The sequence below is a fragment of the Ochotona princeps genome, chromosome 10, assembly GCF_030435755.1.
Source record: "Ochotona princeps isolate mOchPri1 chromosome 10, mOchPri1.hap1, whole genome shotgun sequence".
In the NCBI taxonomy this organism is placed as follows: domain Eukaryota; kingdom Metazoa; phylum Chordata; class Mammalia; order Lagomorpha; family Ochotonidae; genus Ochotona; species Ochotona princeps.
The window spans coordinates 52,232,697-52,248,192 of record NC_080841.1 but is presented as its reverse complement, the minus strand read 5'-3'; the positions used below and the strand labels follow the sequence as shown (position 1 = coordinate 52,248,192).

The following is a 15,496-nucleotide window of genomic DNA, read 5'->3' as shown; positions in this document are numbered from 1 at the left end:
TGAGTTGTTTGAAAGAGGCTGCTGGAGTATTTCAGGGTGTAATAAGTCCATTATGCCCTTAGGAGGTGCCATTGACATTCGCATTTCATTTGTAAATGTAGGTAATGCAAGGGTTTATTTTCATGATAAAAATTAGTGCTATGTAGAATCATACAAAGTTAAAAGTAAAATTTTTTCTTTAGCCTCCTTCCCTTCTCCTGCTCCTACTTTCCAGAGGTAATATCTGCATGTCTGTTCTGTGAGTGAAGGGTACATACCTGTTACTCTGTATTTCATAGTAAATCTATGTATCTACAAATGTATTCACTCCAGTGTGCAGCACTATTTCTGATGTCAAAATATTTTCTTGTCAGTGGCTTTGTATTCTTTTCTATAATTAATTAAAGCATTCTTGTCTTTTTCCCCTCAAAATATTTTAAAGGTTTATTTATTTATTTGAAAGGCAGAATTACTAAGATAGGGAATGAGAGACACACAGAGATAGACATTTCATCTACTGGTTTCCTCTCCACATGGCTACTATAGCTTGAGCTGGGCCAATCTAAAGTTGGGATCCTGGAACTTCTAGGTCTCTCACATAGATGTAGAGTCCCAAGCACTTGCTGTGCTGCTTTCACAGGCAGGTTTTTTTTTGTCACGTTGCATTATGTGACACAGTTTCATAGGCTCTGGGATTCCCCCAACCCCTCCCCATGACCTTCCCCCATTGTGGATTCCTCCACCTTGTTGTAGTATTGCAGATCAAATTAAGTCCAGATTCTTTCTTTGCAAACATATACCAAACTTAGTGTTTAGCATCTTATTGTCCAGATAAATTCAACTGTTTCTTGGGGAGACCATCTGTGGTCTAAAGTTAGAGCTGGCAGAATATCATCCCGATCAGCACATCATCAACAATAATTCACAACATTATGGAATTCATTGACAGGGTATTGAATAATCAATATGTAAAAACCATGCAAGTTCCTAACCATATCCTGTGACTACTTCATTGACATTTTAGTTTTTGTTTATATACAGAACTGGCTGCTATACACCTTAAAGTGGCTATAGGGTACTGTTCAACTGTCTCGTGTCTATTTTCATTTTAGTATTTATAGTGCTGAAGCATAATTTTGCTGAACTTGGCAGATTTTAGGATAGTCTAAGCTGGCTTATAAATCTAACAAGGCATTTGTCAACAATTGAGGTGCAGAACAGTTTTAGCAGGGGAGTGCAGAGAAATCTTCAATACCCTAGCGAGGCGTAACTAATCTTTGTGTCCTACCTACTAAGGTATATGTGGATCCACGCTGACTGTTTCCTGTCTGGTTCTATGCTTTCCTTGTATTTCTCTGTCTATCTCTTCTACTTTTTTTTGAGCCGGGGGAGGGCTCCGGGGCGACCCTGATGGTCATTGCAAGAAGGGTGGGGATCCAAAGTTGGAGCTAAGTAAGGACTAGAGAAAGCTCCTCTCCCTAGTCCCAAAGGAAGTTTGCTGTTCTTCTGTTTCTGCAGACCGCTCAGGGCTTCTGTCTGTTGTTCCCAGGCACATTTTAGGAAGCTGGATCTGAAGTACAGCCGCTGAGACTTGAGCTTACACCCACATGGGATGCCAAAACTGTAGGCAGAGACTTTATGTGCTGCAGCACAGCTTAAGCCCCTTTCCATTAACATTTTGAGAGACAGACACAGAGACTGACAAAATTCCCGTCTGTTGTCAGATGCCCACAGTGACTGGGGCTGCTGAGGCCAAAGCTGGGAGCAAGGAGCTCGGTCCAGTTCTCCCTTGTGAGTGGTAGGGATCCGACTAGTTAACCCTTCAGCTACTACCTACCAGAAGACTGGGGTTGGAAACAGAATCAGGATTGGAACCCAGACACTCTGATATGACATGTGAATGTGCTGTTAGGATGTCCTTTCATTTGAGAGACAGCGAGCTCCCAGTCATATTTCACACTCTAAATGTCTGGACTGGAGCTGAAGCTGGGAGCCAGGAACACAATCCTGGTCTTCCACCTTGGAATGGGCACACACTTTTGAGCCATCCCCACTGTCTCTCAAAGTCTGCGTTATCAGAAAACTGGAGTCTGGAGCTGCGATGACGAGCTAAAACCTGACACTGTGATGTGGGCCACAGACAAGAGTCTTAACTGCCAGACAAATCAGCTGCTCTCATCTCTTATAATCTTTGGAAATACTTATTTTTTTAAAGATTTATTTATTTTTATTTGAAAGGCAGACATACAGAGAGAAGAGACAGCGAGGAAGATCTTCTGTTCGATGATTCATTCTCCAAGTGGCTGCAATGACTGGAGCTGAGCCAATCCAAAGTCAGGAGCCAGGAGGTTTTTCCGAGTCTCCCACGCAGGTGCAGGGTCCCAAGGTGTTGGGCTGTCCTCGACTGCTTTCCCAGGCCACAAGTAGGGAGCTGGATGGGAAGTGGAGCTGCTGGGATTAGAACCGGCGCCCATATGGGATCTTGACACATGCAAAGCGAGGACTTTAGGCGCTAGGCCATCGTGCAGGGCCTTGGAAATATTTATTGGAAAAGGGAGAGAGAAAGAGAGTGGTCATCTCTGCGCTGAACCACTCTACAGATGGCCACAAGCCCAGTCCTGAGCCAGCCAGAAGCCAGGAATCTAGGGCTCCGTCTGCGTCTCTCTCAATGGGAGCCTCATCTACTGCTTTCCCAGACATATTAGCAGGGAGCTGGATGGGAGGGAGTATAGCCAGGATTTAAATTAGTGCTCCAGTGTGGGATGCCAGCATTGCAGGTGCAGTGCAAGCTCCTGTTCTCATAATTTAATGAAGGGAAAAACCTCACAGAAAATCAGATCAAAGAGGAATAACAGACTGCTTTTCTGTTAAAAAAAAAGCCTTTGCTAAATTAAAAAAAAAAGCATTTGCTAAATAACAAATGGCAGCAAAATAGAAGAGATACCAGTTTCAAGCATACTCATCAAACATTATTTTGCCTCTTTTGACTTTGATTTTAATATGTATATTTCTTAAAGAGTTAATTTACAAGCAAAAATAAGTGTCTACATTCTGTAGCAAGTTTGAAAAATTATAGTTTATTTTTAAAAGTACTATAACAGTTTATGTTTTTGGGTCTACATTTTATGCTTAGTTGTGGGATGACTTTTTTAATATCTGTTGGGTAGAAAATTACTTGTACAATACTAAGAAATTAATGGAATGACTGAATAAATCGATTTCTATAATACCGCACTCAAAGTTGTGATAGTGAAGGCAGCCAAGCTCTTTGATTATTTCATGAATATCCCTGTGCCAGGTCTCAGACTGATAAAGGATTTGCCTGAGTGTTGATTCTTTTTTTTTTTTTTTTTACGATTTATAGATTTTTATTGGAAAGGCAGATTGAGAGAAAAGAGCTACAGAAAGAAAGATATTCCGTCTGCTCATTCACTCCCCAGTTAGCCACAATGGTCAAGGCTGAGTCAATCTGAAGCCAGGAGCCTGGAGCTTCTTCTAGTTCTCCCACGTATGTGCAGGATTCCAAGGCTTTGGGCCATATTTTACTGCTTTCTTAGGCCACAAGCAGGGAGCTGGATGAAGTGGAGTAGCCAGGATACAAACTGATGCCCACATGGTATCCAAGCACATGCAAGACGAGGATTTACCCTCAGCCATTTTTGCACCAGTCTGAATGTTGATTCTTGATTCACTGTGGCAGTCTCTTTTCTTTTAACAGGTGCATTTTAGTTCATTGACATTCTAAATGAGTGCTGAGAGGGTTAAATTAATATTTAATCATATTTGTTATTGTTTTGTATTTATTGTCTTTACTCTTTGTTCCTACTTTTGTTTTAACTATTCTTTGTATAATTTTGATGGAGGTTTTTAAGTGATTCTAGTTTCTGTCCTGTATTAGCATAACAGGTATATGTAAAAAAACCGTTTCAGTGAGTTCTCTAAAGTTTGCAGAATACATTTTTTGGGGGTGCCAAATTTCTTTATTTGAGTGGATGGTACAAATTAGATTCCATAGAGGGATGTTTTGGTTCAGTGTATAGAAAAGGTCAAGGTGTCTCAGACATGCAGGAATGCATACCCAGCTGCAGAAGCTGTTTCCCCGATACTGCATGGTAAGCTTCAGGCTTTAGCTCTTGTTGTCACTGTGTCCTTGCTTGCCATTATGTACCACAGACTTGTTCAGTCTGTCCTACATTCCATTTAGCTCTCATACATGTCAATGGGCATTGAAGCCTAGTTCAGCCCAACCAACTCTACTATCCAGCTCACACACATGCTGGGAGTTGCCTTTCTGTCTGGCCACCCCTGCCCCTGTCCTGGTATTCATGCTCTCCAGTGGGAGTGGTAACCCAAGAGGGAGGTGCCCACTACTTCCCTACTAGGCTACTCCCGCTCCTGGATTGTGCACTCTCCAGGTGGTTCTGGAGTTTAACTTGACAGAATTAGCCCCCAGTGTCAGCCTCTGTCATCTGATGCTGCAGCAAAGCCCAACCAACCCTCACCCACTCTTAATTTGTGCTTACACCAATCGAAACAGTCAGCTGAGCCTGGCTTTTCCCTGATCTGGCTCACATGAGGTCCACATGTGCTGTAGCCCTGCCTGGTCTGGTCTGCTCCCATTCCAACTTATGCTCTGCAGTGGGAGTAACTGTCCAGCAGGTAAGCCCACATTCCTCCTGCGAGCTTTGCCCCCTCCCTCCCTGGTTCTCACGTGTGCTGTTTGGGCAGTGCAGTCACATCTGGTACAGTTCACCTCACCTTGGCTTTCCGTAATGTGCACTGGTATGTGTTGCAACCCAACCTGGCCAGACCCATACTCTTTTCTGGTGCTCGGATTCGCCAGCAGGCAGTGTGAACTGGTTCAGCCTGGTCTGTCCCTGACCTATGCTGAATGTATGCCACTTGGAACCTTTCTCTGCCTTGGCCTGGGTTGCTCCCTATTCTGGTTCTTGCGCTCACCTGCCGGACTATGTCCCGACAGGAGTTGCCCAGGCTCCTCCATCAGAACCTCTCCCAGTGCCAGATCTTGCGCATACTGGTGGGTCCATGGTCCAGCCCCACTTAGTCCACCTCCTGTCCTGGCAATAACAGTGGCCTTTCCTTGCTGGCCTTCAACCCATTCCGGTTCTTACTGTTGGATGTTTCAGCCCAGCCAAGGCTCATCCACACCCAAACACTGCTCTCACATAGCTCAGTAGGGGCAGAGACCCAGCCTAGTTCATCCTGCATCTACCCAGGTTCTCCAGAGCACCAGATGGTGCTGGAGTCTAGCCCAGCTAGGTACACTTAGCCCAAGTTCACACTTGTGCCAAGGGAGATTGCAGCCATATCCAGACCAGAACGCAGCGCCCACTCTGGACCCACACTCACCAGTGGGAACCCCAACCCAGCAAGGGTGTACTTTCACAGCTCCCCAACTGGATCTATTCCCAGTCCTAGATCATGCACTTGCCAGTGGTTGCTTTGACCCAGTTGGTTTAATCCCTCACTTGTCTCAGCCTTTGCCTTCAATGCTGTGGCCTAGTATTCCTGGCTCATGCAGACCAGTCGATGTAAGAGCCTAGCTCGGCATGATCTGTGCTGCATCCTGACTTCTGTTCTTCCTTGTGAGTTAAGGTTTGCTCGGCTTTGCCCGGTCCACCCCCTTCCAGTTGCAGCTCGGCCCATCCCACATCCTGTTTTAGGATGCACATTTGGGTGCTACTGCTTTGACCTGCCCAGACTATTGTTACCTGCCCAGACTATTGTTACCTGCCCATAAGTGATGGCAGGTTCCATGGTCACACCTAGCTCAGTCCATCACCACTTCAACTTGTGTGTTAACCAGCAGGACTTTATTTCCACAGAGTTATGCCAACACTTCCCCCACAAAATCTAACCTCGGACCTGGTTCTCTCCTGTGCCAGTGTCTTGTCTCTGCCAAGTGTGACCCGTCCCCTGTTCCACCACTCCATCAGGTACTGGTACCTAGCCCTGCCACACAACCATAGCTTTCGTGTGGACTGGTGTGTGGCAGTCAGTGATGCTCTACACTAACAGCCCATCTCAGGATTCCCATGTGGTCTGGTGAATCAGTCTGGCCCAAATAGATGTTGTGGACTCTCCCCTCTAAATCACTAGGTCTCAGTCCCCACACTTGCTAGAAAGTTCTGTGACCCTGTCACTGGGAATCACCCAGGATTCATCCCTCACCTACACTCAACTTGGGCTTATCCATGCATGTCCCTAGGCAGCAATTATATACCCTAAAAACCCTAGAGCTTGCTGCTGGGTGGCCAGCAAGCAGAGCCTGGCACCAAATAGGGACAAAGCCTAGGATTTGGTCACCACTTGGCAGCAGTGACCATGGCCTAAGTCCCAGCATTGGGTCTGGCCTGGCTGGGGCACCCTCTGCAGCATCCAGCTGCAGGAGGCTCCTTTCACCCCAGCCCCAAGGCTGAACCATTAATTTTTTAAGTAACACAGTGTAGAAGTATTTTCCAAATAAGGTTGAAACTCCATTGAAGTGAATGATTTGTTTTGCTCCACAGCTAAAACACAGTGATTAAGTCAGTCAATCCTGATAGGTTCTGTCACTTGATCCGAGGTTGGTAAACCTTTTCTGTAAAGGCACATGAAGTAAACATGAAGCCTTTGTGGGCCATATGATTTCTGTAATGACTATTTAGTCATGTTCTTGTAGTATGAAATGGATGACTGTAACTAATGAACATGGCTGTATCCTAATACAAATCTGCAATCAGAGTGGTAGGATGGGTTTGACTACTGGGCCATCATTTGATAAACCCTGTACAAGATGATTGATGACTAATATTACTAATGCTTCATATTATATAGTCTCTCAGTTAACCAGGAGTCTGAAATTCTGAATTTTAAAAAGTTTTATTTTACTTTTATTTGAAAGGCAGATTTACAAAATGGGGAGAGAGAAACAGAGAGAAAGAATGCGAGAGAGTGCAATGGCCAGAGTTGAGCTGATCTGAAGCCAGGAGCCAGTAACTTTCTGCCTCATCTCCCACAGGGTAGAGGGTCCAAGGACTTGAACCATCCTTCACTACTTTCCAAGGCCATATACAGGGAGCTGGATCAGAAGTGGATCAGCTAGGAACCCCTATGGGATGCTGGCAGTGCTGGTGGAGGCTTAAGCTACTGTGTGCCTTTGTGTCACCCCATATATTTATAATTTTTACAAGAAGTGATAATTCTATTTCTTCTGGTAGTTTCATATCTTACGACCATCTTCCTGCTGCACACCTTCTTTGTATTTGACTTTATCTGATTTGATTAAGGCTATTGAGAAGGTGTTCTTGCTCTTCATTTGATTTTGCATTTAATATATATATCATTTTTTTTAAAGATTTATTTATTTTATTACAAAGTCAGAGGAGGAGAGACAGAGAGGAAGATCTTCCATCCGATGATTCACTCCCCAAGTGAGCCGCAACGGCCGGTGCTGTGCTGATCCGAAGCTGGGAACCAGGAACCTCTTCCGGGTCTCCCACGCGGGTGCAGTGTCCCAGTGCATTCATTGGGCCGTCCTCAACTGCTTTCCCAGGCCAGAAGCAGGGAGCTGTATGGGAAGTGGAGCTGCCGGGATTAGAACCGGCGCCCACATGGGATCCCGGGAGCATTCAAGGCGAGGACTTTTAGCTGCTAGGCCATGCCGCCAGGCCCAATATATATACCTTTTTAAAGATCCATCTGTCTTCTTATTGGAATGTCAGTCCACAGAGAGGAGATACATAGAGATACATAGTGAACCTCCATCTGCTGGTTCACTCCACAAGTGGCAGCAATGACTGGAGCTGAGCTGATTCAAAGCCAGATGCCAGGAGCCCCTTTGGGGTCTCCCACAGGGGTATAGGGTCCAAATGGCCCAGGCTGTCCTCCTAGGCCACAAGCAGGGAGTTGGATGGAACGTGGGGCATCCGGGATGCAAACTGGCACCTGTATGTGACCCTGGGCCTACAAGGCTAGACTTCAGCCACTAGGCTACCACGCAGGACTCTCAGTACCACCTGGATCCCATATGGGTACCAGTTTGAATCCTGGCAGGTCCACCTCCCATTCAGCTCCCTGCTTATGGCCTGGGAAAACATTTGAGGATGGCCCAAAGCCTTTGGACCCTGCACCCACGTAGGAGACCTAGAAGAGGTTCCTGGCCCCTGGCTTCAGCTCAGTTTAGTTCTGGCCATGGCGGCTACTTGAGGGATGAATCAGCAGATGAAAGATCTTTCTCTCTGTCTCTCTTCCTCTCTGTTTATGTATATCTGCCTTTCAAAAAAAAATCTTAAAAAAAATAAACAAGTGAACTTTAAAGTGATAACCCTAATGTCTGTACACCTAATGGCTATCACTAAATCTGTACAGTTTTCTAGGAGATTTTATGCAAGATTTTAATCAATATGTGTCACTCAACTGTAGCTGTTAACGAGTGTGCTTAGCCTTCCAGCTTTGTTTTTCCAGATTTCAGATCTGCATGCATCTGACAACATGTAGTTCAATATTGGAGTACTTTTGAGGCATAACGAAGAGGTGTTATTTATTTGCTGTCAAACAATCTGGAGTTGAATGGAAAACTGGGGTCTCTTTTCTTTCCTGCAAGTTGCATAGTAATTCAGCTTTTCTAAATTTTGCTGTTGGAAAATGTCTGAGAGTGTTTGTGAATGAACAAGTCAGGAAAAATGTGATGTTTCACATGAGAGATATTCAGGTCATAATATTTAATTGTTGAATAATCTGACTGAATAGTAAATGTGTTAAAGAAGCTGAATCAAAAAATTCTATGTATTTTACATTAGTTTAATATTGCAAAATCTAAGGAAAATTACTATTAATATATTTCATTGACAGCTAACATAAGTGGGTTATTTTCAAGTTCTTATAAACATAATTCAGATATTTGCTTGAAGTGAATATCATAAGTTTGTAACACTTTATCATTGAGAGGCTGTATTAGAGATCTTTCATTTTCCAAGTTTTTTCATTGTTACTATTTTCTATTACTCAGTTTGGTAGATAATAGATATATCTCCCCTCCTCATTTCCCCCTATCTCATTACTATTGTATAGTCCGTTAGTAACAGTTACAAATTTAACATTCTGCTATTTAAGGGTTTCATGGCGTTGTAGGTATAGGCAATGATAGAAAGTCTGGTATCAAATTGTGAAGGTATATATAACAGTTTCATTAGGAGTCTCCTTTCATTTGAAAGTAGAGATGCATATTGCAATGTATCTTCAGTTCCTGGTATGTTAGTCTCTATTATTATACAGTTCTTCTATGAGAATATATGTATATATTTGTTTACCTATGTATCAATTTGTTTTGCATTTTTCATGAAGGTTGCCTTATATCAGGGAGAGCATACAGTGTTTATCATTTTCAGACTGACTTATTTAACCTAGCTTAATGATTTCTCAACTTATTTTCCTTACAACAAGAATATCTGATGAATATTTTATGTTTTATTTATTTATTCTTTAATTTATACTCATTCATTTGAAAGGTGATGGGGAGTGGGTCTGCAGTATGCTGGTTTATTCCACATACTCTGGCAGTGGTCAAGGCAGGTGAAGCAGGCTTACTCTGGGAACCACATGTTCCACACGGTTGACAGGGCCCAACATTTGAGCCATCACTGCTGCTTCTAAGGATGTACAGCAGCAAGAAACTGGGGCTGAACTTGAACCTAGGCACTCAGTTGTAGATCTGAGGTGTTTTAACAGCCAGGTGGATCACCATGGAAACTTGGGAAGAAATGGTTAAAAAGAATGACATCCTTTCATTCATAGCAACATGAATGAGCCTAGTAGGCGTTCTGGCCAGTGAAATTAGCATGCACAGAAAGACAAGTGCCACATGTTCTTACTCATATGTGGGCACTAAGTCAGTTCATATTACAGAAGTGTAAAGAAAAGAAAAAAACCACAAAAGTGTAAAGAGGAAAGCAGCACTTAGAGGCTGAAAGGGAAAGGGGAAGGAGAGAGACAGACTGGTGAAAAAGTGAAAATAATGAGGAGAAATAAACTCGGGTTTCCCTCAGCACCTTGCGGTGGCTGTAATTAACAACAATTCATTGTGTATTTTAGAATAGCTAAAACAAAAATATTTTAAATGTTTCCAGTACAAAGAAATGGTAAAGGTTTGAAAAGTATGCCAATTTCTGATTTGATCATTTTATATTATATTACATGCATTTAAATGTCACACTGTAATCCATAAATTTAAGTATGTTAATATGCCTCAGTAATGGAGTTAGCTTCAATCTGGTGTTATATTATAGATAGGTTTTCAATGGTATGATTGTTTTCTATATTTATACCTAAATGATTCTCTTGGCTTTTTGATGAACAGAGTGAAAATCTTTTGCTGAAAGCAGTTGAGACACTATTAAATTTTTTATTAACGATCTGAAGTGATTTTTGACTGCAATTCTCCAAAATGCAGGTGTTTAATCTCAATATCATCTAAATGATCATTTTGGTTCATTATCTGGGAGGTACACTTTGTGGATATATATGCCAATCGACCATCAGGAGTCAGGGCTGCTAAAATCTGGAGGCTTTAACCAGAAGAAATGGAACTATCTCTAGTAGTTGAGCCAGGCATTGATTAAAATGTGCCCTTTCGATCTTTTTCTCAAAGCATTTCCTCCTCATTTTTCTGAATGAGGTCTTTGTGAAGCAGGATATTTAATCAGGCTTTTGAAGACACCCAAAGGTGCTTTCTCAGAGACCCATTGGCACTATATAGTTCATTTCTGCCTGCAGGCCTGTCCAGTAAGAGTGTGTATCGGATTTTTCAACTTTCATAATGAAATGAAAATGCTTTCCTGCAAGATACTTGTCTCTTCAAACAGTAATAAAAATTATCACATTCTTTCCTATTAGTGCAAATGATCATGAATTTGTCTCCTTAGCCTGCTCTCAAAGGAAACCAGATGAAAGAATGAAAATTTGTAGTGATATCTGAGTCAGTGAGTACCAATTAACTTCCTAAAGGCTGGCAATGTAACAATCATGGGAAACCATGTTAAATAATTTATATGATTTTTAAATGCATAACTTTTGAAAACTTTAAAGTAAGCTACATATGTTTTGAATTTCTAAACAGTCTTTATTACATTCTGGTTTTCAAACTTAATTGTGGTGGGTCCATGTATTTTTAAAGCCTCTTGCATGCATTGATAATTGCTCATTGCTGGTCCAAGACTAGTCCCCTCAACGATAGAAAGATGTTCTTTCACTGAGTTTTCTTTTAATACAAGCATTATTTCTTTAAGTGAATACCTTAGCATATCTATAAATAGGTCATTCCAGTCGCAAAAATAGATATAAACTTTTCTTAAATATATTGTCCAGTGTGTTGATTAGCTTTCTTTTTTTATTATTAAATTTATTCATTAATTACATTGTGTTGTAATTACATAGAATCTGAGATTCTCCCCCCCCATGGTGGGTTCCTCCACCTTGTTGCATAACCACAGTCAAGTTCAGTTGAAATTCCCTCTTTGCAAGTATTTGCCAAGCATAGAGTCCAACATCTTATAGTCCAGTCAAGTCCAATTACTTATTGGGTAGATTGATTAGCTTTCTTGGTATTATTTCACCCTGTGATTTAGTATGTGATAAAGCTGTCTGTTTTCTGTTGGGTGAGAATTCTTTTAAGTTCATGTGTGTGTGATTTCTATCTTGCATGTTGGGTAATGCAAATAAATGTAACGTACAACCACAGTAGTTATGTAGCTCTTCATATTTAGCATAGTAAGGGTTTTTATTTTCTCCTTTCATGTTTAGGTCTGTTAGTAGCTAGATTTCAGCTACTGAACCCTACTTTTTTGTCTTTAAGGATATCTTTTTCTTCATATTATTTTGAAAGTCAAATTAAGTATTGTTTGAATTGTGTAGCTTCATGGTTATCACACTGTGGAATGCCAAGTAAAGGTTGAGGACTTGAAGCTTTTTCCTACCATATTTTCAACATTTCTGCTTTTATTTTTATAATTCATTTCATATACATCTTTACTTTGTAATAGTTCAGACTTGTGCAGAAGAGAGTGAAGTATAAAATTTTAAAAATATTGTGGCAGCAGGTGCAGAGGGTTGCCATAGTAGAAGTGAGGTAGACATGAGCATATGTGATGGAAGAAGTGATATACGCATTGTAAGCAATGACTCCAGATTTTGCATTAGTAGGAAGTAGCAGATAGACAAAGTTGTGACTTAATAACTTGACATGAGCAGTGTTGCTGAGAAAAATGTTTTTGAACTTGGATGTGAGCCACAGTTGTAAAATAACTGCATCTCTTACAAAATTTTTGATTGTATTGCTGCATGTTTGCATTGCAGGTGGAAATGAGGCATCCTCGTAGGAGAATTTTATAGGCCATGAATCCAGGAAGCAGATGCACAGTTTCTGAAATAAGATTAAGCAAGGCTGTCATGTTCTTAATACGGGGACTTTAAACTCTCAGAATAGAACATTTGCTGTATGTATATTCTATTCACCAGGGCAAACTATTAGATGCTCTGGATTTTCTATCTCTGTGGAAGTGAGCCCAGGGCCAAGTATGGCAGTGGCCTTCCATTTAGTCCATTGTTCTCTTGATTTGCAATTAGCTTACTGGTCTTTTCAGCCACACCAATACATTGCTATGATCGTGAATTAAACAACCATATAATTTATCACCTGAAACATAAACTTTTCAGAATGGAAAGAGTCAATATTATAGTTAAGTCAGGTAATAGGTACACACGCAGACAGCCTTAAGTAAATTGAACATTTGCGATTCTAGCTAAAAATCATTCCTCTGTTGCATTTAAAAGCGAAAACATTTTAAAAAATTTTGGGGAGAATTAGCTTTGATCATATTTTTGTATTTCACATGAAAATACAGAAACTCAGAGGTTAACTTCACTGTTTGACTTTCCTGAACTATGTGTTTTATTACCTAGTTTGGAATGATTTTTTCTTATTATATTAAATGGGTATTTATCACTGCATTCTGATATTTAAGACTAGACACTATTAAATAGACCAAATGGCTTTGTTTGGATTTCACCAGTCAGGTCATAACCATAAGGCAAAGTCAAAGAGTTGAAACTTAATGTCTGTACCTGGTACTGGCACACTTGGCAAAAACTGAATCCTTGATCATTTGCAGGGTTGGAATATGGATTTGATTTTCTGTTTTGTAGTAGTGTTTAGGCTGTTGAAATTTATGTTGATGAGTCAGCGTTCAAAAGCAGAGTAAAGGAAATTTAAATTTTATGTTTGGTATCATTTTCCTACTCTTGTCTTGACAGAAAAAAGCTTGGCCAGACCATAAGCGTGAATGTAAATGCCTTAAAAGTTGCAAACCCAGATATCCTCCTGACTCTGTCCGGCTTCTTGGCAGAGTAGTTGTCAAACTTGTGAGTATCAAACTTGTGAAGTTTGCTTGGGTTTTAATTTTACAAAAACATTTGTATTTGCATGTTATTTCTTACTACTCATGGAGATGGTGGCAGTGAAGCAGTACACAGCTGCTCTTTGAAGGCACTGTGATCTGGGAATGGAGCTCTAAGTCCCATATTTGCAGTATATGTTGTTCGTAACATCTGTTCCATTGCTTTTGTAACTTTTCAGCTGTTAAGTAATGCATGTTACATGTATATCCTTTTTGATTGCCTCCTTGAATTGAATGTTCTTTGGATAATAACATATTAAATGGAAGAGTCCTTATGGTTTTTTTCCCTGTAGCCAGGATTCATTGAAAATGTTTCTTCTGCTCTGTTTTATATAGTGCCAAAAACAGTTAATAGTTTTTTAAAATCCTTTGGCTAGACTTGAGTGTCTTTTTCAAGTCACTGCTGGCTCCAGCTCTCGTTTTTGCTGTTATTTATTGACTTTTTTGAGGGCTATTCTAAAATTTTTTTATTTGCTTATTTTCAAAATATGTATTTTCATTTATACTTGAAGGACAGACAGACACACAAACAGAAAGAGAGAGAGAGAGAGAGAGAAAATCAGAGAGAGAGAGAGAAAGTGATTCCATCCCTGCTAGTTCTTTTTTCAAGTCCCTGCAACAGCTAGAGACGGTTCAAGAGAAGTACTTGAACCATCCCCTACTGTCTCCAAGGGAAACCTTGATCAAAGTGGAGTAGCTAGGACTTGAACTGGCACTCTGCCCGGGATCAAGGCATCCCAAGGAGTGAATTACTCACCTGCTATGCCAAGCACCTTCTCTCAGTGTACGATTTTATAAAGGGCTGGAGGAAGATACAAATAAGAAAAAATGTAAGAGTTTTACATTTGAAGATTAACCTGGTGGGTGAAGTTACACATTGGATTGTATTTTAAATTTGTCCCAGATTAGCTAATTTCTCTGTAATAATACAATGGTAAGCAGAAAGAATATATGGGAAATATTCTTTTAAGTAAAGTTTCATTTAAGTTTCTAAAGCATTCAGATATGTTAGTTTACATATAAGACCACTTGAAATTTATTTTGGTGTTTTCCCTGTCATTCACAGATGGAGGAAACACCCTCAGAATCAGAGAAACTTTACACATTTTATGATCTGGAATCGAGTAAGTAACTGTCGGTATCTTAACAAGGAATTCTCACGACGTATTTATTGAGCTGGTGAACTGATTGAGCTTTACCTTTGTTTTTATGTGAAACAATCTCAACACAACTGTATTTTTTGGTATACAGCCAACACACTGGTTTAATTTATCTCAGGGTGACTTCAGCCATTTAGTTTGTGAAACACCATAAAGAAGGCCAGTTTAGACAGAGATTTGTGACCATTATTCTAGTTGACAAACTACTTTTTCTTTTTTTTTTTTAAAAAAGATTTATTATTATTTTGTTTTTATTGGAAAGGCAGATTTACAGAAAGAAGGAGATACAGGGAGAAAGATCTTCCTGTCTGCTGGTTCACTCCCCATGTGGCCACAGTGGCCAGAGCTGAGCTGATCTGAAACCAGGAGCCAGGAGCCTCTTCTGGATGTCCCATGTGGGTGCAGGATCCCAATACCCAGGGTATCCTCTGCTGTTTTCCCAGGCCATGGACAGAGAGCTGGATTATAAGTGGAGCACCTGAGACAGCATATGGTACACTCTGGTGGAGGCAAGGCGCAGATTTAGCCACTAGGCTTCTGTACTGGGCCCTTCTTTTGTTTTTCCTTCTCACTTTTAGTCTTTGCATTCTTGTTTACCCTTCTGCTTTATTTTCTGCATTAGGGAAGAATGATGTGGTGAACTTGGGTTTTCTAGGGAACTTTGAGGATTACTGCTTCTTTAATGAAAGAGGAAAATGCAGAATTACATGCAACTTAGACTCTGAGAACCTCCTGAGCCTTGTTTTTGTATACTGCCATGGTGGTAGCACAGCTGTTGGGATGCTGCAAAGACTGTCGTGTCTAGATGTAAAGCTAATATGTAGCTTTCGCTTTTGTATCGGCACAGATCGCTTTCACTTAGGCTGTAAAGGGCTTCAACGCAAAACTAGCCGGAGTGCACATAGT

At 40.9% G+C, this 15,496-nt stretch overlaps 1 protein-coding gene across 2 annotated transcripts in view; it reads left to right on the top strand.

The window, feature by feature from the left end:
• SMYD3 (SET and MYND domain containing 3) overlaps positions 1-15,496 on the top strand; it is a 632,714-nt gene that overhangs the window by 122,535 nt on the left and 494,683 nt on the right. For both annotated transcript variants that reach the window (XM_004578490.4, XM_058669436.1), the window contains exons 3-4: positions 13,288-13,395; positions 14,497-14,554. In XM_004578490.4, coding sequence (XP_004578547.1) covers positions 13,288-13,395; positions 14,497-14,554 — 166 coding nt within the window. The remainder of the gene's footprint in view (positions 1-13,287; positions 13,396-14,496; positions 14,555-15,496) is intronic.